Source organism: Elephantulus edwardii, unplaced genomic scaffold (assembly GCF_000299155.1).
Source record: "Elephantulus edwardii isolate Elephantulus edwardi_28Jun2011 unplaced genomic scaffold, EleEdw1.0 scaffold00129, whole genome shotgun sequence".
Classification (NCBI taxonomy): Eukaryota; Metazoa; Chordata; class Mammalia; order Macroscelidea; family Macroscelididae; genus Elephantulus; species Elephantulus edwardii.
Genome location: NW_006399879.1, coordinates 6,429,565 through 6,452,129, shown reverse-complemented (window position 1 = coordinate 6,452,129; position 22,565 = coordinate 6,429,565). Strand labels below are relative to the sequence as shown.

General features: G+C 61.8%; 1 protein-coding gene across 1 annotated transcript in view; it reads right to left on the bottom strand.

Moving 5' to 3' along the window:
* Positions 1-17,828, bottom strand: part of DOK7 (docking protein 7) — a 27,671-nt gene extending 9,843 nt beyond the window's left edge. Inside the window, exons 1-5 of the mRNA XM_006893663.1 lie at positions 17,775-17,828; positions 17,662-17,707; positions 10,097-10,327; positions 9,604-9,804; positions 527-646 (exon numbers count right to left, since the gene is read on the bottom strand). Coding sequence (XP_006893725.1) covers positions 527-646; positions 9,604-9,804; positions 10,097-10,327; positions 17,662-17,707; positions 17,775-17,828 — 652 coding nt within the window. The remainder of the gene's footprint in view (positions 1-526; positions 647-9,603; positions 9,805-10,096; positions 10,328-17,661; positions 17,708-17,774) is intronic.
* Between the last annotated feature and the right edge of the window lie 4,737 nt (positions 17,829-22,565).

Sequence of the window (22,565 nt, the reverse complement as noted above, 5' to 3'; positions counted from 1 at the left end):
ACCCGCCCGACCCCAATGTAGCCCCGCCCAACCCTGAAAGCCCCACTCCCCCAAGCTAGCCCCTCTACACCACGACCTAGCCCCACCCCACTGTGACCTAACCCCGCCCTATCCCAGACTGGCCACGCCCACCGGTGATTAGCTCCGCCCACTATGACCTAACCCCGGTCCCACCCCATCAGTGCCTAGCCCCGCCCCACTGTGACCTTGCCCCGCCCCATCACAGACTGGCCACGCCCCACCCATGCTTAGCTCCGCCCCAGTATGGCCTAACCCCCACCCCACCCCAACCGAGCCCTGCCCCATCCTGACCTTGCCACGCCCCATCCACAGCCTAGTCCCGCCCCATCCACAGCCTAGCCCCGCCCCACTGTGACACTGATCTAGCCCCGCCCCATCCAGACCTATCCCGGCCCCATCCACTGCCTGGTCCCGCCCCATCCATGCCTAGCCCCGCCCCATCCCCACCTAGTCCCACTCTTGCCCCTCGACCTGCCCCATCCCGCACTGCAGGCCCCACCAGCACCTGGGAGAACCGGCCGCAGCCCAAAGGGGCCCTTGGTGGGGGAGATGCCTCTGACGATGCAGTCGAACAGGAAGCTGATCTGCTCACCCTCAGAGGAGGACAGGAAGAAGACACCAGCCCCTGCAAGGAAGACAGACGCTGCAGTGGACGGGTGCCGCAGGCTCAGAGGGTCGGGGGCAGGGTTGCTGGACGGGTGCCGCAGGGTCAGAGGGTCGGGGGCAGGAATGCTGGACGGGTGCCGCAGGCTCAGAGGGTGGGGGGCACGGGTTGGTGCAGGGACTGGAGGGGAGCATGGCCTGAGGGGACCCTGGTGTCCACCCCGGGGCACAGCCTGGCTCCTCAGGACCTCTGTACAAGGTGAGCCACTGTGCCTATGCAAACATCATGGCCCATGTGGCACCGGGGTCCAGCCTGGGGACATGAGGCCGACACCACAATACGTGGTAGCATGTCTTCCAGGCCTGGCTGTTCTGGCGTCTGGGTCTTCTCTGCGGATGGTCTGGGGGTCAGGAGGATGGCACCCAGGAGGAGGAGGCCTGACATCTCAGCTGCACGTCTCACCATCCCATTCCTTCCTGGAAGCCCATCCCCCCTCTGTCCCTGCTTCAGCTCGTTGGTGACCCCATTCACACCAGCATGGGGCATGGCCTGTCTTCAGCCGCCAGGGACAGACAGGCCTGGCTATTGCCCCACACGCTCATGTCCACCACGGGGAACCATCTGACCAGGAAGGAGCTGGGTACAAGGAACACCACTTCCACAGCCCCCATGCATGCCAGCTGGCCCCTGCCAGGGCCACTCCCAGTGACTCCAAGGGCACACCTGAGCTGGCCCGGAGGCTGTGCACGCTGTCACCTGCACTGTCTGTCAGCGTGTCCTGTGTGCTGGCAGCCTGTGCCAAATGCCAGCCAGCTCACCAATGATGGACAGGGCTCAATGGGACTTCCTGCCCAAGACAGACTAGGAAGCAGGACTGGTCAACCACCTCCAAATAGCAGGCCCTCGGACCGGAGTAACCGGGGACATTAGTCTATAGAACACGACCGTGAGCCTCTCGGGGAAGCACTCCCCACCGACTAGGAAGAGCTGTCCCCTCGAAATGACCACCTTCACGACAGGGAGCCCTGTGCTGCACCCCCAAAGGCCTGAGGTTCAAGTCCACTGGAGGATGCACACTCACCTCCGTGCAGTTTTCTGCCTCTGAAAACAGTGCTCGAGGGTCGGCTATGGGTCAGTTCTGACTCGACAGCACACAGCAAGGATGGAATGGAGCAATGCTTTCACCAGGTAAAGGACCTTTGTTGTTGTTATGTGCCATCAAGTCCTCACGACTCACAGCGACCCGATGTACAACAGCTCTGAACCCTGCTCTACCCTGAGCCGGTCTCACTGACTCCGACACTCCTTCTCCCAATACCCCCGCCACTGAGTCAATCCGTCTCATCCAGGGCCTTCCTCTCCTGCACTGTCCCTCCACCCTTGCAAGCATGATGTCCTTCTCCAAGGACTGATCCCTCCTTCTGGCCATGTGCCCAAGGAATGTGAGATAGAGCTTCAAGATCCTTGCCTCCAGGGAGCAGCCTGGTTTCACCCTCTCCAGGACAGATCTGTTTGTTCTGTCAGTCCATGTTCGATACTCTTCAGCAGCACAGCTCAAAGGCATTGATCCTTCTGTCATCCGTACTCATTGTCCAGCTCTCTGATGCATAGGAAGTATTTGAGAAGGCCATGGCCTGGATCAGGCGCACTTTAGTCTCTAGACTGACATCATTGCTCTTCAGCACTCTGGAGAGGTCCCTGGCAGCAGACTTCCACAATGCAATTCGTCTTTTCATTTCCTGACTGCTGGTGCCAAGAGTGTTGGTTGTGGATTTGCTGATTGCTGTTGTTGTGTGCAGCTCAGGGTGGGCGGAGCAGGGTGGGTGGTGTCGCACCCAGTAGTGCGCTGAATGCTGGAACAGAACAGGCTCTGCAGCACCTCGAAGCTGCAGCTGCCTCCGGGAGTGGACCATCGCCCTCACCCCCTGAGGACAGTGGTGGAAGCAGCTGCCCCTCCAGCAGCAGCCAGGCGCTTTAAGCACGGCGCCACGGGGCCCTTTCTCTGGCTTAGGTTAAATGCGGGTGTCCGGCCCATCCACCCCTTCCTCGGGCCTCTTTCCTGCTGGGTGTCTGCTGGGAGCTGCCCTGGCAGCAGGTCCTGGCCGTGGACATACTGGTGTGTCCCTGCAGCCTGGCTGGCTGCGCCCACCCAGCCACAAAAGGAAGTTAACAGAGGGGCCCAGCGGGCAGGCCGGGTGAGTCACTGGAGGCCCGCGTGCCCAGGCGCCCGGCTGTCGGTCCCCTGCTGGGCAGCCGCTTTGCCAGGTGAATGAAGTCCTCGTGAATGGGCCCTGGGCCCCGCCTGCTGAGCGGACCTCATGGGACTGGATGATGGGCCGGGTCACTGCCCGGTGCCCTTCCTACCCACAGCTGCTGCCCAGAGGAAGGCTGGCCGCGGAGGGAGGCCGGGTTGGCACAGCTGGGGCAGGCAGTGGTGGGGCGGGGCAAGCAGGCTGGCTGCATTGGCTGTGGGGTCCCACGGCCTCCTTGGAGCTTGAGGCGAAGTCCCCGGGGACTGGGCCGCCTCAGCATTGGGCCCAGTGTGACCACTTCCCAAAGCCCACTGCCCTCCAGCCGGCTCCCGGGACACATGCTGCCCTCTGGGATCGGGGCTGTGACTTACAGGAACCACTGTCCCACTGTCCCCACAGAGAAAGATTCAGGGCTCAGTCCACTGCACTATCAGGACTCCCACATCACAAAGCCCAAAGGAAAAGCGCTGGACGCACAGCCACCCTGCAGGACGGACAGCCACCCTGGAGGATGCACAGCCACTCTGCAGGACAAACAGCCACCCTGCAGGATGCACAGCCACCCTGCAGGACGGACAGCCACCCTGGAGGATGCACAGCCACTCTGCAGGACAAACAGCCACCCTGCAGGATGCACAGCCACCCTGCAGGACAGACCCCTGGCCACGGTCCTCACGCCTCTTGAAGCTCGCGCTTCATCTCTCCCCATCACAGGGTTCATTCTGCTGCCCTTTCTGTCAGCAGCCGGCCACTTGGCCAGTGCACCACCAGGGTCCCCTAACTCTGCCTCAGAGCTGACCCCGGACTCTGGCTGTGCTGACAGGGAGTAACAGGCGGGTGGAGACCAGAGCCTGCCTGCGTCCACCGGATGACACCACCATGTCCTCTTGGGGAGCCCCTCTGAGCCATGCGGACTGATGAGAACACCGCCCCCCAACCCTGGCTCAGGGCAGGCAGAAGCTGCCCGTGTGGTCCAGCCATTGTCTGCTGGCCGCCCTTTGGCCGTGTCCCTCAGTCCCTCGCTGTCCTCCTCTCTGCCCCACCCCGTGAAGGGCTCAGCTGGCCCCCATTCTCACAGAAGGCCAGGCTTCTAATCCCAAGCTTACGGCAGCTGGCAGGGGCCAGGGACAATCAGTCCCTTGCCTATAAAAAACCCATTACCACAGGGAGAGGAGCCGGCCAGCATTCCACAGGGCGTCTGCGGCCAGCCACACTCAGGGACACGGCGCTGGCCGCGGCCTGTGCGGGGAACGAGCCTGTCCCCGGAATGTGTGTCAGCAGGGCCCTGCCAGGAAGCTCCGTGCTGATGTAAGGTGGCAGCTATGTGACGAGGGCATTACCCCGCGACGCCGTCCGATGTGCTCGGCCCATCGGCTGTAAGGACACGGGGACCGAGCGGATGCAGCCCTTTACTCAGGCCGCAGCCCTGACCCAGGGACTTCCCTGGCTTGTGGCCAGCAGCCGCTTTTGTCTTTACACGAAATAAATGCAGAGGCTGAGAGAGAAGAGGTGAGCAGGGTGCAGCCGTTGGGCCTGGGGTCCCTCCTGGGCACTGAGAACTCCTGGAAGGAGACGGCCTACCCCCGGGAGCCGGCACCCTGGATTCAGACACAACCCTGAACTGTGAGAGCAGACCTTTCTGTCGAACCCTCCACCTTGTGGTGTGTGTCATAGCAGCACTAGAGAGCACAGTCAGGCCTGAGCCCAGGCCTCTGGGCCACACTGGACCCCCTAATGGCCCCCAGCAGCCGTCCAGTCAGAGCCCACGTCTCAGCAGACCGATCTGCCTTGGACGTGGCCTCCCAGGCACGGCTCAGCTGCCCCTCTCGGTCCCCGCCCTGTGGTCACCGCTCTCAGCAGCCCCTTCCCGCTCCGGCTTTCTCTCCAGGTACACCTGGCCCACGAGGTCTGGCCCGCCTGCCTTGGTCTTCCTTAACCTCCTGCAGACACCCCGTCATCTCTCCAGATTTTCGGAGCCCTCACAGACACCTTCTCACTGCCCTGGTACCTGGTCGGGGTCACTCATGACTCCCGAGTCCCCCAGGGCCCGACACCTGGTGCCCCTCAGTGTTTGCTGTTGTTGAGAGGGGCACAAGGAGCACGCTGGTCACCTCACCCCTCCAAGGAAGTGTCCTCTGGACTGTTTACAGGGCAGGGGGGGGGGTGGTGTCTGTGCTGGTTTATGACTTAGCATGTGTGGGTCACTATCACCGTACCGCTGCTGGCCCGTGGCCCTCAACCCCAGAAGCTGCCTCTGTGGGGCTGGCCTAGGTCCACAAGATGGGTGATTGGGCAGTTCTGGACCAAGCCCCTGAGGGGCCTGATCACCTCTGGTCCCCAGCTACCACGTCAAGAGGCCCAGCTTTCCTGCGCGAGGCTGTGTAGAGAGCTGAGGGTGCCCAGCCAACAGCAGGTCATGGTGAGACCACACGGCCTTCCAGCCAAACACCACCGGCCGAGCATGGCCAACTGCCACCACGTGGAGCAGACAGGTCCCTGCTGGGCCCAGACCGCTGGCCCTCAGGGCTACCATAACACTGCTGAGCTGTGGGGGTGACTGCTACATTTTGCTTTGTTAAAGAAGGCTGAGTCAAGGCTCAGTGGAGCAGAGTTAAGCACTGAGCGGCTGACATCCACCACAGCTGGACAAGAGAGAAGGCCGTCAGCTTCTGTTCAGATGCACAGCCTAGGGGGCCCGGAGACGGTCCTGAAGGGTCACTATGGGTCAGGACCAGCCCAGCCACAGTGAGTGTTGAGGCCCAGAGCACGGGTTTTTTTGCAAGCACGGACCCAGGTCAGTACCCTGTACGCTCGGCCACACTCCTCTCAGCATCCATCACTGGGCACCGAAACCGAGGTCCGACGAGGTCGAGGGACTGGGCCAGAAGCTGCAGTCACACGGTGGTCAGCAGGGAATGATGCTCTGGGGGAGAGGACCCATGTCCAGTGCTGTCAGACTGTCCCTCTCAGGCAGGTTCCCTGCTCTGAACACCCGCTCCCAGGTCACCTGGGAGGAAGCCGGAGGCTGAGAATGAGCTGGAAAGTTCCAGATCCTTCCATCGATGGCCCTGCGCAATCTCCCTGCCCCATTCTGAGGTCTGGCACCCACGTGATGTCATCAGGCTGAGACTTGGAGGAGGGACAGCGACCACAGCCACTTGGTCCTCACTCCGTCGTCGGCCAGCTGCATCCTCAGCCCTCAACCTCTGACCACCCCCCCCTACGCCGTCTCCCACCGGGTACACCTGGCCCGGGAGGCCGGGACATCTCCGTGGACCCTCGGGCGTCCAGCCCCAGTAAGCACACAGCGATGCTGAGGACAGGCCCACAGGAGTTCCACCTCCTGGTTCCCACCCCAGACTGGACCCCCAGGCCACTTCAGGGCGCAAATGCCAGAGTGAACCCAGGGCTGTGCACAAGCCGCAGAGGGCAGGAGCCACAGGGGCGGGCAAACCAGCGGCCCCACGTCCTAATCCACACAAACCAGGCCCTCCCTCCCCTGGGGCTTGATCCTGGGTCCCTGTGTGGGCATTCCAGACAGCTCGACACTGCACTCAGCGCTGCTGGGAACAGATGTCACCTGAGTGAAGCACAGAGCGCAGAGGGGCTGACCCCACCCCTGGGGACTGGTGTGTCCGCAGCGCCGAGGTGGCCTTGTCACTGCACTGCGGGAGTCACAGGCCCACTTCACCAGCAGCCGGCTCACCAGCGCCCCTGGCCCTGGCGTCCGGCCCGGCTCCTTTGACAAGTGGAGGGCTTTTTGTTGATGTAAGAATCCAGCCGTCCAGTCTGCTGGCGGTGACCCAGTGTAAGAGACACTGCCCCGCCTTACGCCGTCCTCCCCATTCTGACACCCCTGAGCCCTCAGCCACCGGCCACCCAGCCTTGGTGAGGGCTCCCCCCACTGTCCAGCCCCCACCTTTCTATCTCCAGGGACTGGTCCTCCTGAAGATGTGCTCCGAGCACCTGAGGTGAGGTCTCCTGTCCTCACTTTTAAGGCCACTCTGGCTCCAGGACCGGCATGTCTGTCCCTCCAGAAGTGTCCTGCACCACAGTGCAAACCAGCTCTTCAGTCTCCTAACTCATTGTCCAACTTGCACGTTGTTGTTGTTGTTGTGTACCGCTGAGGCGGAGGTGACTCATAGCTGACCCTCTGGTGGGTTTTCAGAGGCAGCTAATCTCATGGGAGGAGATTGTCATGAGGCCACTAGAGCTCCCTAGCACGCCTTCCACGGGTATAGGAGGCCTTGGAAATACCACGGTTTCAGTGAGGGGGACCGTCTTTAAGCCTGTGTCCTTGCTCTTGGGCACTTCGGCACCCGCGTCCCCTGTGCCTCCCGTCTGGATTTCTGGATTGCTGCTTCCAGGAGCACTGCGAGGGGGTGCAAGCAAGCTCACCCCTGGGCAGCTCCCCACATGATGCCCACAGCTTGGCACTGAGGTCTTGGCTCTCTTTAGGTTGAAGGATTGGCCCTTGTCTCCCACCATCTGCATGGAGGCACAGGATTGCTGACTGCAGAAGGCCCACCTGCACCCTATCATGGAGCAGAGCTTTAAGCTCCGGACCTCAGAGGAAAAGTGCCCGGCGGCCTCGTGACATTGCGTGCTTGATGAAACATGCAGGGCTCCCCAACACAAGACTGCACCCTGGCTCAGAGCACCACGGGTTTGTACCCCAGTTCTTCACAGAGGCTTGGAGGACCTTCTGAAAATCAGTGAGCAACCCAGTGTCCACCCAAGCTTTTCCCCTCGAGGGGCATGCAGACGGGGGACCACTGCCCCTGGCCACCGAGTCCATAAACCGGCACCGCCACGTGCCCATCGGCACCAGTGTCTGTGTCACCAGCAGTCCAAGAGGGGGACAGACAGAGCTGGGTCGATCCCTGAGCCCAGCCCTGGGCAGGCTGCTGGCCAGCTGCCCCAGGTTCCCTCTGGAAGGTGCAGATGGCCTACACTTAGTGTCCAAAGCTGTGTGAGTTGAACCCATCCAGAGTTGCCCAGGAGGAAAGGCCTGGTGATCAATGCTTCCCTGAGACCCTGGGGTACAGAACTGCTGTGTCAGACAGGGCCTCCGGGCTCACTCCAGCACAAAGCAAGATGGACAGCGAGCGAGGAAGGGTCAAGGGCTGGTCTGGAAGACAGGAGGCTGACCAGGGTGCCGTCGCCACCTGCAGCCCCCTGGCCGGCCCCTGGCCCCTGGCCCAGGCATGTCAGCAGCGTGCCCATCCTCAGACCTGCTCAGAGACCCCAGAGCAGCCGGAATCCACCTGAGCCCAGTGCCCACACCTCCCGGCTCCTGAGCTGGTCTCCGTCGCTCCGTCCACCCACCCTCAGCACTCCGGCCACTGGAATAGTACAGGACTCAGAGTCAGCACGCACGGGGTCGCCCTCCAGGCTCAGCTACTTGCAACCCTGGGTGCCAATGTGGCTAATCTTCAGGGTTCAGTCTGTGCCCATGGACTGGCCAGACCAGGCTGACCCCCAGCCCCAGGCCCCCAGCTCCCTGTGTCTGCACCCGACGGCAGGACGCAGTCCCAGGTGGTGAACAGGCACCCTCAGCCCAGACCTCTGAGCGGGCCAGACGCCCATCTCCACCACAGCTGAGTCCTCACCTGCCACCCACCAGGCAAGACCACAGGACCTGCCACGGAGCCTGCTCCAGCCCCAGCCAGCTTGTGGTCCAGCATGCCCACCTCCCCTTCCCTGAGACCTCCTGGCCCCTGGAATCTAGGCCACACAGCCCCCATTACTGTCCCTCTCTGAGCTGAGGGTGTCAGCCATCAGTGCAGGGGTTCTGGGCTCACTGGAGACCAGAGTACTTGTGCGTCCCTTCTCCGCCCTGCCGACCTCACTGACCAGCTCCCGCACTGCCCAGTCCCCATGCTGCCCACTGCAGTGTCCACACGCCACACCTGGAGGCGACTCAGACCTGGGGCAGCAGCATGGAACATACAGGGGGCTCTGCACCTTCCCCCAGACCACAGGACGCCTGCTGGGCTCACCTGCACCCACAGGCTATGCCTGCAAGGGACCCAGACACAGCCCCCCATCCAGCGGCGGCCAACGTCACCCCGCACTGCCCCGGCTGGACCCCGCACTGCTCCACGGGGGCTGCATGTCCCACGATGTCACTGACACACGTGAAGTCCCACCTCAAGCGTTCTGTCCTCTGGACACTCACCTCAAGGGGACGCTCCCTGTGCTCCCTTCAACAGCCCACCCCTGGCCAGAGGGGAGGCTCTGTGTGCGTCGAGGGACCCCTCCTCCCAGCTCAGCAGCTGCAGCTGGCCAAGGACCCCCAGTCTGAGCTAAGGGGTGATGGGCGTGTCTATGGGATACACATGCTGGCAGTGACCCCCGATGTCCACTTAAGCCACGTCAGAGTGAGCGTGGCCTGTGGAAGACGTGGCCTGTCCATCTCCTTCCCTAAACCCAAGTGCGGCGGGTTTGAGGCTCTGGCTCGGCTGTCGCAGGAAACGGGATGCGACCTGTCTAGACTCCTATCTGCCTTCCGGCTGAGCTGGGATGAGCAGAGAGGACTGGACCCCAGAGCTGGGTTACACACCTGTCCACAGAGTGATGGTGGGAAACTGAGGCAGCAGGGCCACAGGGCACTCTGTGCACACACGTGGGGCCAGGGGGCCAGAGCCGAGGGGTCCTGGGGACTCAGGCTGACAACAGGCTCTCTGGGGTCAGAAGGGGTGGGAGGGGACCCAGCGTACTTACAGTACCCACACCTCGTCCCGCCTTCGAAGATGAACCCATTGGGCACTGCCCCGTAGCGCCGCAGGTCTGACAGCTTCCACTGGCCGGTGACAGCCGGAGGGATGTCCCTGGCCACCACCAAGATGTCATTGCAAAGGTGAAGCGTGGCAGGGCCACTCTGGAGCTTCGTGCCTGGGGCCACTGTCACGTGGAACCGGTGCACTGGGGGCGGGTGGGGGACAGAGTGAAAGGGTCTCAGCACCCACACACAGCTACCATGGGGGCTGACCCTGAGAGCGGACACCAGGCAGCCCCACCAGTTAAAGACCGCCTTTCTGATTCATGGGGTCGGGCCAGGAAGTAGAGGCTCCTCACCCCTATTCCCGTGGCCGCGTGGGAGCCGCTGGCCCCTGACTCACCCCCCCTGAGTTGGGTGACCCCCTCACTCCATCCTCCTGCCCGGGGTCCCCGCCCCACTCGCCCACCCTTCCTGGGCCCAGGCGCCCTCACTCACCCTCCCCGAGCGCATAGCGGATGCGGGCGTCCCAGGCACACATGGCCTCACGGGTCTCAAAGCCCAGCATGACAGCCTGGGAGCGGCAGACGATGGCCAGCGTGTGTACCAGGCCCTCGTAGGGCAGCCCCGGCTCCAGGCCACAGATGTCCTCCAGGGTCAGGCTGCTACGCTCCCGCAGGCCCCTGGTGCGCTCCGTCCGGTCCTTGTAGACCAGCATCAGCAGGCAATCTGCAGGGACGGTGGGGTCAGGCCTGGAAGAGGCCACGCTGGGGACCCAGGCTGGACCCAGTCGGTGTGTCCAGCATGAGAACAGACAACAGCCGACCAAGACAAGCCAGACCTGGATCCCTCCCTCCGGCCACATGGGGCCCAAGAACTGTGGTGAAAGTCGGGTCCCACTGAGGGCCTGCCTGCTGCCTAGGCCTTCCCATCCGGGGGCCTGCCCTGGGTCCCTTCCCACCACGAGACCCTTCCCCTCCTACTTCCTATTAGCATGAGGAGCTGGGTCTTGGGGTCCTCACCGGCAGATTCTGACCCAAGAGGTCCCTCCTTGTCCCCACCATCAGCCCCCTTAACCAGCTTCCCACCACGGAGGACCCTCTGGGGCTGCCTGGACCCCTGCTGCCTTTGTCTCCATTTTCCCTCCCCAGCCTGGAGCCCTGCACACAACACATGGCCCATCGGGGTGACTCAAGGACAGACAGACGGAGAAGAAAGTGCCTGAGCCCCGTGCAGAAGGGGACACAGGCCCTGACACAGGGTGCTCCCTGAGCCCAACCCAGCTGGCCCCACAGTCGTCGAGCTGGGACACTCAGTCCCATTTTGTATGGTGCTTGGTGGTGCTTGGCATAAACCATGTGGCTGCCAGGCAGAAGCTTGGTGGTTCAAGCCCCCCAGCGTCCCCATGAGAGGAAGGTGAGGCAGGGATCCCTCAGAAGCCCAGCAGGCAGTGACACTGTCCTTTCAGAGTCCTCAGGATGGAAGAGGACATGGGGCAGGGTGAGGGGCTTCTGTGTTATGGCCGCACCAGGAGACAACTGTCTTCAAATGGGTTCCTGACCCTCAGTTACGTGCCTGCGTCAACAGATCACCATGTCACCTCCTCACATCTGTGCTGGCTGGGCGCTGCCTGCCCAGGCCACCCGCCACCATGCATGTCCTCTCCTGGTGACCACTGCCCAGCAGGATCTCCTCCTGACAGGCAGGGGCACCAGACCCCCCCAGCGGGCAGGCCCTTCCCCCCTGGGGGTCGGGTCCCCTCTCTGCAGCTGCTTTTAGGAACAGGACCCTCAGTTCTACTGTGACACCATCATCCCCCAAACCTGCCCACCCTGGGGCCACATGACCCTCCTCCTGGTCTATGAAACCCACTTGTGCGTGGCGCTCTCGTGAGCAGCTGTGTGGTCAGCACTGTGTGGTCAGTACTGTGTGGTGAGCGGCTGCGTGGTGAGCGGCCGTGTGGTCAGCACCGTGTGGTCAGTGCCATGTGGTCAGCAGCTGTGTAAGGTGCAGCGTTGGTCTCTCCGTGTCTGGGACAAAGACGCGGAAGAGAATGAAGGTGCGTGGAAACCATTAGTCCACAGCACCAAGAGACTGGCCACCTCGGTTTCATGGCCCCGAGGCCAGACAGCTAGATGGCCCTTGGCCACTGCTGCTGACCACCCTGGGAGGGGTCACAGTGGAAGGTCCTGGAAAGCGGGAGGACCAAAGCCTAAGTCAGGTTTGTGGCTTTGCTAGGAGCTAGTGGGACCCCAGAGATGACAGGCCCTTGTCGCCCATGAGCCTAGAACCGAGCCCTCCCCAGGACATGCCTTTCAGCTACACTGTAACTGGACAGGGCTGTACGGTGATAACACCAGGGAGGAACGGGCTCCGCAGGGCACCTGACCCCATGAGATCACAGGGGCAGCATTTATCCAAGAGAAATTTTGGACAGCAGGGGGATGAGTGGGCATGAGAACCACAGGGAGGGAGTGGGAAGAGTCATGCTCCAAGGGCTTGTAATCGCTGTGCTGAAACAGCTTTTGAAGGACGCACCAATCTTCTCTGTAAACATCCGCTAAAACCCAAACCCAGCCCTCACAGGACAACCCAAAGCAGAGGCCCTGCTGTCGAGTAAGCTCTGACGTGGGGGGACCCTCCACGGGGTTCCCAAGGTCGTAAATCTTAACAAGGGCAGACGCCCTATCTTTCTACTGGTTGACTTGAAGCGTTGGCCCGGTCAGCAGTGCAGCACGTCACACACTGCATCACCAGGGCTCCTTACAGGGAGGCGAGGAAGCGTGAAAGGCTTGAGACCCTGCTGCAGGCCCTCCTCATGTGACTCCTCCAACCTGGGCTCTCCTCTGGCCTTTAACCCCCCTGGACAGCCCCGCCTATGTGTCCAGCCACACTGCTCTCCTGATCATGACAGCAGAGCAGGACTCCCCTCCTCTGTCCCAGGAGTGGTGGCCCCGGGGACACAGCCTCGAGTACCAGTCAGTGTGAAGCTAAATCTCCTCACTCTGTGAGGCATGTGCTCTCTGTTCCAAGCACTGAGCTGGAAAGCAGCCACAGACAATGAGTAACTGAGTAATGAATGTCATGGCTGTGTTCCAATAAAACTTTATTTACAAAAATAGCTCGAGGGCCAGATTTGGCTCACAGGCCACAATGGGCAGCTATTAGTGGTCTAAAGGCACATTTTTTAACAACAGACAGAGGCCCCTACTCCCCCCACAGTATCCCCCCACCATTCCCCATCTTGTCTTTTAAAATATGATAAAAATGATAATGTGAGATCGAGAGTGCACCTGCCCAGCTCTCTGTGCACCTGCCACCTGCCTGCCCAGAATTACTCTCTCACGGTTTAGGAGCAAGATGCTGCACTGCAATCTTAAAGGCATGTGGTTCGAATCCACCAGCTGCTCCATAGGAGAAAGATGGACAATCTCCTCCCCTGTGATTTGCAGCCTCTGAAAACCCACTGGACTGTCAGCTACGGTCAACTCTGACTCGATGGCACACGACATCTGAGGAAAGGGTTCTGGGGTGGAATAGCTGACAGCCCCATATCAGCACCACCAGCAAGGAGCCCCACACCCGGGGGAACGGCTCAGCTCAGCCTTGGACCCCACATTCCCAGTCACCAGCAGCCAGCGGTGGGTACAGGCCACGGGCCAGCTCGAGGCAGCCACAGCCTGCATGGAACGCAGCCATTGCACTCTGACTCACATGGACTCATAGTAAGTCAGAATTGACCCCAAAAAGGAACAGCTGAACCGAGCCCCAGACCAGCACCCCAGGGGGACAGCTGAACCGAGCCCCAGACCAGCACCCCAGGGGGACAGCTGAACCGAGCCCCAGACCAGCACCCCAGGGGCACAGCTAGAGAAAGAGCGAGCAGAAAGCCCAGAGGTGCCACACGTCTGGGCCTGCGTGAGAGGCACGGTCCTGGGGACTTGGGGTTGGATCTGGCTGAGATGGGCAAAGATTTGTGTTCGCCTCATTGTCCGAGAGGCCCCAGGGGCCTGCAGGAGGCAGAGGCGGCCTGGGTCGGTGGTCTTAGCCCATTTGTCCTCTGCATGGACCATGGATGTGAGGTGAGGGTGGGCGTGTCAGGGGGGCCTGCAATGAGTGAGCTGGGCTGGACAGAAGAAAGGCATGGTGCTGCCTGGTAGTAACCATGGCAACAGAAGGGACGCTCCAGCCCCAGTGGTCACTCATTATGCCCTATCGTTGCTCTCAGGCATAGGAGGACCCAGCTTCTTAGACCAGGGAGTGGGAACAAGGGAGAAACGGTGATTCCCTGCACTCAAGGGGGCAGTGGGCAGGAGTGTCTGACAGGTCTCCACCTCGCTAATGTTCCTGGAGGGTGAGAGATGCCAGGGGGTAGGGCCAGCTCAGCCCTGACAACCCAGTGCTAGTCGGGCAGCTGGGTCTGGCCTGGGAGGAGAGCAAGTTAATGTTCACCAGGGCAGGAAGGCTGACGCTGGGCTGGGGGCTGGCTGGTGGGGTGTGGGCGAGGTGGAGTGCTAGTGAGAGAGGGGCCCTGGCCAGTGGAGGAGACGGAGATGCCGCAGAGATGGAGGGGTCACCGCTGGGCAGGGAGGACCAAGAAGGAGTGCGGACGCCTCGCTGCATGCCACTGGGGGTGCGTAACCCGAGGCCAGGATCAGTGACTGGACTTAGCACCGGAGGTCATGGGTGACCTTGAGGCCAGTGGCAGCCAGCCTAATGGACAGCCTGAGGGTGCAGTGGCCAGGGCAAGCAGTGGAACCCACTGACCCAGGTCAGCATGACTGTGCATCCTCAGGCCAAGACTGAGGCCAGGAGAGGGCCCACAGGCCTCCCACCTGAATCATGACTTGCTGGCCTCTGAAGTGATTGAATTCACAGCACCGTCCACGTCCTGGAGGAAGCATCAGCCTCCCCGGTAGTGAACACCACCTGTCCTCGGGAGGGAGCACCACCCACCCTGTGAGGGAGCATCACTCACCCCCCGAGGAAGGATTGACTGTCCCAAGAAGGAGCACCACCTGCCCGAGCGAGAGCAGCCACTTGCTGCAGAGAAAGCACTGCCTACCCTGTGAGAAAATGTAATCCAGCCTGGGAGGGAGCACTAACCTCCCCGTGTGGGACCATTTACTGTCCCGTGAGGGAGCACACCTGCCCTGTGTGGGAGCACTACCCGCCCCGTGAGGGAGAACTGACTGCCCTGGGACAGAGCACTAAACCCCCCAGGAGGGACCAATGACCACCACCCTGTGAGGGAGCACAGCCTGCCCCATGAGGGAACACTGCCCTCCCTGGAAGGGAGCACTGTCCACCCTAGAAGGGAGCATTGACTTTCCTCTGAGGGAGCACTGACCACCCTGAGAGGGAGCACAGCCACCTTGGGAGGGAGCACTAGCCAGCCTGGGAGGGAGCACTGACAGCCCTGGGAGGGAGCACTGACCGCCCTGGGAGGGAGCATTGACCAGCCTGGGAGGGAGCATTGACCGCCCTGGGAGGGAGCACAGCCACCTTGGGAGGGAGCACTGACTGCCCTGGGAGGGAGCACAGCCACCTTGGGAGGGAGCACTGACCACCCTGGGAGGGAGCATTGACCGCCCTGGGAGGGAGCATAGCCACCTTGGGAGGGAGCACTGACCGCCCTGGGAGGGAGCATGGTGTGCCCTGAGCAGTCTGGTCCCAGAAGGGAGCATGGTCTAGTGTGGCCAGGGCGATGAGACAGACGTGTTTCCGCCCCAGAGCACAAATATCATCAGTGACCCACAGAGGAGGCAGCAGCCCTCCACACAGCATGTCCAGCCCAGGACAGTGGGATAGGTCAGGGGTCAGGGCCCAGGCCACCCACCTCTCTCCATCCTCTCTGGAGCTGCCATCAGTCTCTTGCCTGATTAAGGTAGGTGCTCATGGGGGTGAAGTGCTCCCCCAGGTCTCATGGTCCCGGCAGCAGAGGTCTGAACCCTGAGCTCTCTCTGTCAGCCCCTCTCACGAGGGGAGCTGTCCACCTCACACCCTGTCACCATGAGCAGTGCCACTGAGCAGCTGGACAAACAGCGTATGAGTGGTCAGCCCCCCTCTCCTCAGGGAGGGAGCAGCAGTGCCCAGCACCCACGTCAGGAGACCGCTCTGGAAGGTCCTCCATCTGCCGGACCCCATCTTCTGGAACACATTTACTGATCTTGTCCCCCAACCCTCCTGTCCTGAACCCCACGCTCCTGACCTCATCCTTCTGAACCCTACCCTCCTGACCCCATCTCCCTGACCATGCCCTCCTGACCCCATCCACCTGAACCCCTCCTTCCTGAAGCCTGGCCCCTAGAAGCAGGGCTACTGGTATATGCTGAGTGCCAGGAGCCCAGCGGGACCCCTGCCCAAGACTTGCCCCTGTGGGCAGTCACAGTGACCATGAGCACACGGAGAAGGCCCAGCCCTCATCGACAGCCTGGGTACGATGCTGACCTGAAGCCACCTGCCCTGTAGGGACACCAAGATGGGGCACAAAGACCCTCACCAAGTGGCTAAGAGGGTGCCGAGGGTCACTGCCTGCCTGCCCACCCGGCACGGCCTTCCACCCATGCTCCCCAGCCACCCAGATACGTCTAAGACCCAATAGATACTGACCATTGCCAAGGTCACTTCCAAGCTCAGATTCCCAACTCTCAGAACTATCCCCAGCACAGAACCCTGTACCCTCTGTCGTCCCCCCCCCCAGGGATGAAGCTGACCCCACTGGCTCTCCCCTCCACAGTGACAGCACCATCCAAGGCCCTGCTCCTCCAGCTCTCTGTGGGAGGACGGAGGCCACGCCATGGGGCACTTCTCTTCTCGGGTGGTCCTGTTCAGATTCCAGCTCGCCACGGTCCCCAGCCCACACCTGACCAAAGCCTGCCAGCCTTGGGCTCCTGTCCCTGCCCTGAATGCCTGCTACCCATGCCCTACCCCTCTCAACCAGGCCTCTGTCAGAACCCTACGGCCAGAAATCCCCTCAGGAAGGACAGATGCCCCTGGAACGGCCTGCGGCAGAGCCCGGGCCCCTGGGAGTGGAGCCCAGACAGCAGTTACTTCATATAGGGTCAGGTACCGGCTTTCCAGAGCCCTCCGAGGTGCCCAGGATGGACCCCGGCAGGGGTACCAGGTGGCACACCCCTGCCCTCTCCAGGAAGCCCGGACGCCCCGGCTTCCGGGGGCCACACTTGCAGCCCTGTCTGTGAGGCCAAGCATTCACCCTCAACGTCCCCCCACAGCTGGCCGCCTCCAGGGCACCTGTCCCCTTAAACAACTGTGGCCAAGCTCACAGCCCATCCCCCTGGCTTCTGGGGATGAAGATGAGGCTCAGGGCTCCCTGCTTTTGGTCAGGGGCTGCAGGCACCGCTGGGGGGTAGCTGGGGGGCATTACTGTCTTCCAGAGGCTGCACACCCTAAAAAGTACAGATTTTCCTTTTCTCAGAATCAACCACCACAGGGGTGCCCAGCCTCCCTTACCTGGAGGGGAGGAGGGGACCACCAGGGTCAGCACAGGGCTGGACTCTTGGATTTGGGGGCACCTGCTCAGCGTGCCCTCGCCCACAAACAGTCCCCTACAGTAGCCCCACCGAGCTGACTTTCTGTGGGGGAGGGGGAGGTTACCCCCCACTCCCAGCAACCCCATTCCCCGCCGCGGCTGTCCAATCCGGACCTCAGCCCACGCTTCTGTCCGGGGTCCTGGGTTCAGCGCTGGGCACACGGGACGCGGGGGGGACGCTCCGTCCCGGACTCCCCTGCAGGCGCCAGGCCGGGCTGTGCTCTCCGGTTACGGCCCCGCGGGGCTCGGTTACAGCACCCGCTGGCCCAGCTATTTCGGGTGAGCTGACCGCTCGGGCCCAGCTGCCTGAAGCAGCCGCCGAGCGCCCCACAGCCCGAGCTGGGGTCCCTGCACCTCCGGAAACCCGCGCCCCCACGCGCCTCGCGGCTCCCACTCCCCGAGCCCCCCACTCCTCCGTGCGTGCCTGCGTCCACTCCGCCCTCTGCGCACCCTGCGCCCCACGAGACCCCGCGTCCCGGGATCCCCGGCCGCACCCCGCGCGCCCCCTCACCTGCCACTGGAGACGGCTTGCGCAGCACCAGCCACCTAGTCTTCCACTGTGGGGACAGAGCGAGGTGAGCGCCGCCCGCGGCCCGCCCCCCGCCGCCCGCCGCGCACCCCGACCTTCTTGCTGTCTCGCAGCTTGACCTGGCCCTCCACCAGCGCCGCCTCGGTCATCTTCGGTCATGGTGCCGCCGGCCCGCACCCTCTGCCCGCCGCCGCGCCGCCGCGGGTCACGGTCAAAATAGCTCGGCCGGGGCGGGCGGAGGGCGGGCCGGCGGGCGGGCCCGGGGCGGACGCGGGGACCTGAGCTGTCCCCAGGCCTGAGGACGCGGAGGGCGGGGCGCCCTGGGGCTTGAGGGGCGAGGGCATCTTCCCAGGGGCCCTGTCCACTGCCAGGACGAGAGGGGGTCTCAAGAAACGATGGTGTCAGGGGACAGTCCAAGTCTTCCCACTGGTACCGTGTCCCTGCACTAGGGATTCCTGGTGGGGGCTCCCATACACCCCTGAGATCTCATGCCCCCACCTCCTACTCTCCCATCCTACCCCCCCCCCCTTGACAGACTTCCCACAAACTCCCCCCCACGACTTCCTGGGGGACCCCTGGCTCTCCTCTACTCCCCACTTCCTCCCACCCACCCACCCCCATCTCCCATCCCTAGCTCTGATACACGCCCTCAGCCTCTGCTTCCTCCCACTCCCACTAATGCCCACCTCCCGACTTCCAGGTCTCCCAGGCCCAGCATGAGTGTCCAGTTCTCTGGGGTCACCCTGGCCCCGCCGCTGACCCCACCAGGGTTTCCCATAACTTGGGGAGAGGTGCTGACTTTTCCAAATGTACAGGTCACCACCAGCAGAGAGAGGGCGCTGCTGTGCAGTTTTCAGCCCTGGGGGTTTTCTCAGTCCACCCAGGTGTGGCCAGGCCAAGCCTGACAAGGTTATGTCTGTGGCCAGCACGGCACCCAGTACAGGTGGGAATAGAGCGTGTGGCCCCCGGGGCCATGGAGGCCTGCGTGGTGTCCTCGTCAGTCCTCATCTTCCCGCTCTCCACTGCTGAAATCGGCCAAGGCTGGCCTGGCCAGAGGGGGGCATGAGGGCAGTATGGGCTGGTCAGCCCTGTGGCCCCCCTTCAGCCGACCCTAAGGACTGGGAGAGCCTCCGAGACAAGCCGGGTGCTTCTGGAGGTCACGTGCCTAGAGCATGTCTGTTCCCAGGACAGTCCCCACACTGAAAGGACATCACCCACCCACATAGGAGTGTCTACAGTCTCAGAGGGTTGGCATGGTGGGGACAGAACTACAATGTGTATCGTGGGGGGGGGGGCCATGGCCTGCCCAGGGCCCGACCTCCAGGACCAGGGTCTGCAGTCCCCTGCCAGGGCTGGTGGTGATGGAGTGGGTGGTGGGTCTCTACCTAGACCATCCTGGGGGTACTGTTTGCTTCTGACGGCTGTTTGGAAGCCCCTCTGTGTGGTCTTGGCTAAGCCTGGTTCAGGCTGCCTGGGCACCTGGCCTGGCCAGATAGTTGGGGCAGTAGGACAGAGGCCTCTGCCACGGCCTGAAGCTCTAAGCTGTCTCTGCCTAGTGTCCCCTTCCAGGTCACAGTGGGGCTCAGGCTGATGAGGGTCCTGCTGGGCCCAGCACAGAGAATGGCCATGCTGGGGCCCCGGAAGTGCCCTGACGGTCTCTGCCCCCCTCCTGGTCACCTGTGCAGTCGCTGGCCGCCTGCCACACAGCAGTTGCTGCCACATTCAGCTGCCCACACACTGGAGGCCCTCGGGGGCGGACCCAGAACAGCCGGCGAGGAGGCGGATGGCGGCTGGAGCCGTGGTGACTGCTACATCCGCCGGCCCGGGCGCCTGGCGCTGGGCCGAGGAGCCGGGAGGGGCCGAGCCCTGCCACGTTCCCCAGCGCTGGCCCGGGTCCAGCTCCTGCCACGCCCGACTGCACCTGTTTCCTCACTGTCCCCCAAGCACGCGAGTGAGGATGGCCACCTCCCCCCACCCGCCATGTGGCCTGGGGACTGCAGCCAGAGGGGGGAGAGGCCTCCTGCCAAGAGACGGCTGGGTGCCCACTCACACTTGGCCAGGAACACGCTCTTGACCTCTGATGGCTCCTGCCGCACGGTACCTCAATTTCCCTGGCCATCTTGTCATAGCCAGGAGTGCTGGCCCCCACTGCTGTAGTCACTGTATCAGCCCATCTGTGTGGGGACCTCCCTCTCTTTCACTGACCCTCCACTACTTTCTCAAGTACGGTATCCCTCCAGGGAACAGCCTCTCCTAGCAGCATGCCAAATAATTAAGGAGCAATGATGTCAGCTTGAAGACTAAGGTGTGCCTGATTCAGTCCATGGTCTTTTCAGTCACTTACTACATCTCTGAGAGCTGGACAGTGAATAAGGATGACAGAAGAATTGATGCCTTTGAGTTGTGGTGCTGGAAAAGATACTGAATATTCCATGGATGGCCGGGAGAACAGAGACATCTGCTAGAAGGTGCAGCCGGAATGTTCTTTGGAGGCAAGAATGATGAGGCTTTGCCCCACATCCTTTGGGCATGTTGACAGGAGGGGCTGTTCCTTGGAGAAGGACATGATGCTAGGAAGGTGGAGGGTCGGCGAAGGAGAAGACCCTCAATCAGGCGGGCTGACATGGTGATTGTGGTAATGGGCTTGACTGTGTCAGAGGTTGTGAGGCTTGTTCACAGGGTCCCTGTGAGGCTGTGACGGCACCTGGTAATGACAGCCACAGGCCCGCGTACGTGAGAGGAAGTTGTGTCACCTTCGTCTGTATTTTGGGTCAGAAATCCAGGTGCTGACTCGAATGGAGTCTCTGGGTCCAGGCAACAAACTTCCCCCCTCTTCTGTTTCCTGATGCTCTGAGGTCTCCCCGCCTCTGCTGGCATCCCTCTTTTTATCTCTGCTAAGAGCAGATGATGCAGCCACACAGCAAGGATGCCCTTCCATCACATCCTGGTCACCTCACAACCGGCCACTGACCACCTCCGGTCACATCGTGAGAGGTGCCCGTGTCAGCACAGGGCTGCCTCAGGGACGCCTCTTAACATCCTAGAGGTCAGAGTGACAGCACAGGGGACATGTCCCCAACACTGAGGATCGCAGCCCAGCGGAGTGGACAGAAGCTTCACAGACTCTGCTTCTCTGGAGCACCCCGCCGAAGACAGCCCCCTGAGGGAGCCCCTCAGGTCAGTGACGGCCGGGTATAAGAGAAACAGGCTCTGATGGGCCACGCTGAGGAGTGGAGCTGCCCTCCGTCCACACTCGTGACATGACAGATACCTGTCACAGCAGACCCCTGTCCCTGCCGTTACTGCCCTGCGCTGTGGCCAGCACTGGGCACAGTCAGCTGGAGCGTCCAAGCTCACCCGACCCCTTGTTGCCCTCTCCTGGTCACTAGCGGAATTCTGACTTTGCCCCCAGGACCAAATGCCCAGTCCCAGGCAGTGGACTGAAGAGCAGAAGCCAGTCATAGCATCTGATGGCCAGTGCTGGTTCGATCGGGAGTGCTGTGTCTCTCAGGGGACTCTGATGGCGTCATGGGAAGGAACTGTCTCACCGAAGGTACGAATCCACCAGCTGCCCTGCAGGAGAAAGCTGGGCAATCTCCTCCTGCTGTTGCCTGCCCCTGGACACCCCTGGACACCCCTGGACATCCCTGAACATCCCTAGACACCCCAAAACACCCCTGGACACCCCTGAACACCCCTGGATACCCCTGAACACCCCTGGACATCCCTAGACACCCCTAAATGCCCCTGAACACCTCTGGACACCCCTGAACACCCCTGAAAACCCCTGAACACCCCTGAAAACCCCTGAACACCCCTGGATACCCCTGAATACCCTTCAACACCCCTAAACACTCCTGGACACCCCTGAGTACCCCTAAACACCCCTGGACATCCCTAACCACCCCTGGGTACCCCTGGATACCCCTGAACACCCTTGTTGTTGTTATGTGCCATCGAGTAATTTCCGACCCATAGCGACCCTATGCACAACAGCTCTAAACCCTGCTCTATCCTGCACCAACCTCACCGCCTCTGACACACCCATCCTGATTACCCCAGTCACCGAATCAATCCATCTCATAGAGGGTCTTCCCCTCCTGCGCTGTCCCTCCACCCTCCCAAGCATGATGTCCCTCTCCAAGGACCCGTCCCTCCTGGCAACATGTCCAAAGTATGTCAGACGAAGCCCCAGAATCCTTGCCTCCAAGGAGCAGCTTGGTTTAATCCTCTCCAAGATGAATCTGTTTGTTTCCCTGGCAGTCCATGGTACATTCAGTACCCTTCTCCAGCACCACAGCTCAAAAGCATCCACTCTCCTTCTGTCCTCCCTAGTCATTGTCCAACTCTCTGATGCATAACAAGCGATTGCAAATACCATGGCCTGTGTCAGGCGCACCTTAGTCTCCAGAGAGACACTGTTGCTCCCTTAGACATCCCTAAATGCCCCTGGACACCCCTAGATATCCCTAAATGCCCCTGAACACCCCTGGACACCCCTGAATACCCATGGATGCCCCTGAACACCCCTGGACACCCCTGGACACCCTGAACACCAGCTGTGAGTTGGTTCCCGCTTTAGGACACGCAACGGCGATTTCCCTCAGCGGCTTGGCAAGTTAGGTAGTTAGGTGCCGTCGAGTCAAGTACGACTCATGGCGACCCCGTGAACAAAGATCTGAATCCTGTTCTGTCCTGTTCACCCTCACACTTCCTGACACACAAGAGCTCACTGCAGCAGTCACCATGTCAATCCACTTGGTTGAGAGTCTTTCTCTCCTTTCCAACCCTCCACCCTTCCCAGCATCATGTCCCTCTCCAAGGAGCAGCCCCTCCTAGCAACATGCCCAAAGTATGTGAGGTGAAGCCTCATCGTTCCTGCCTCC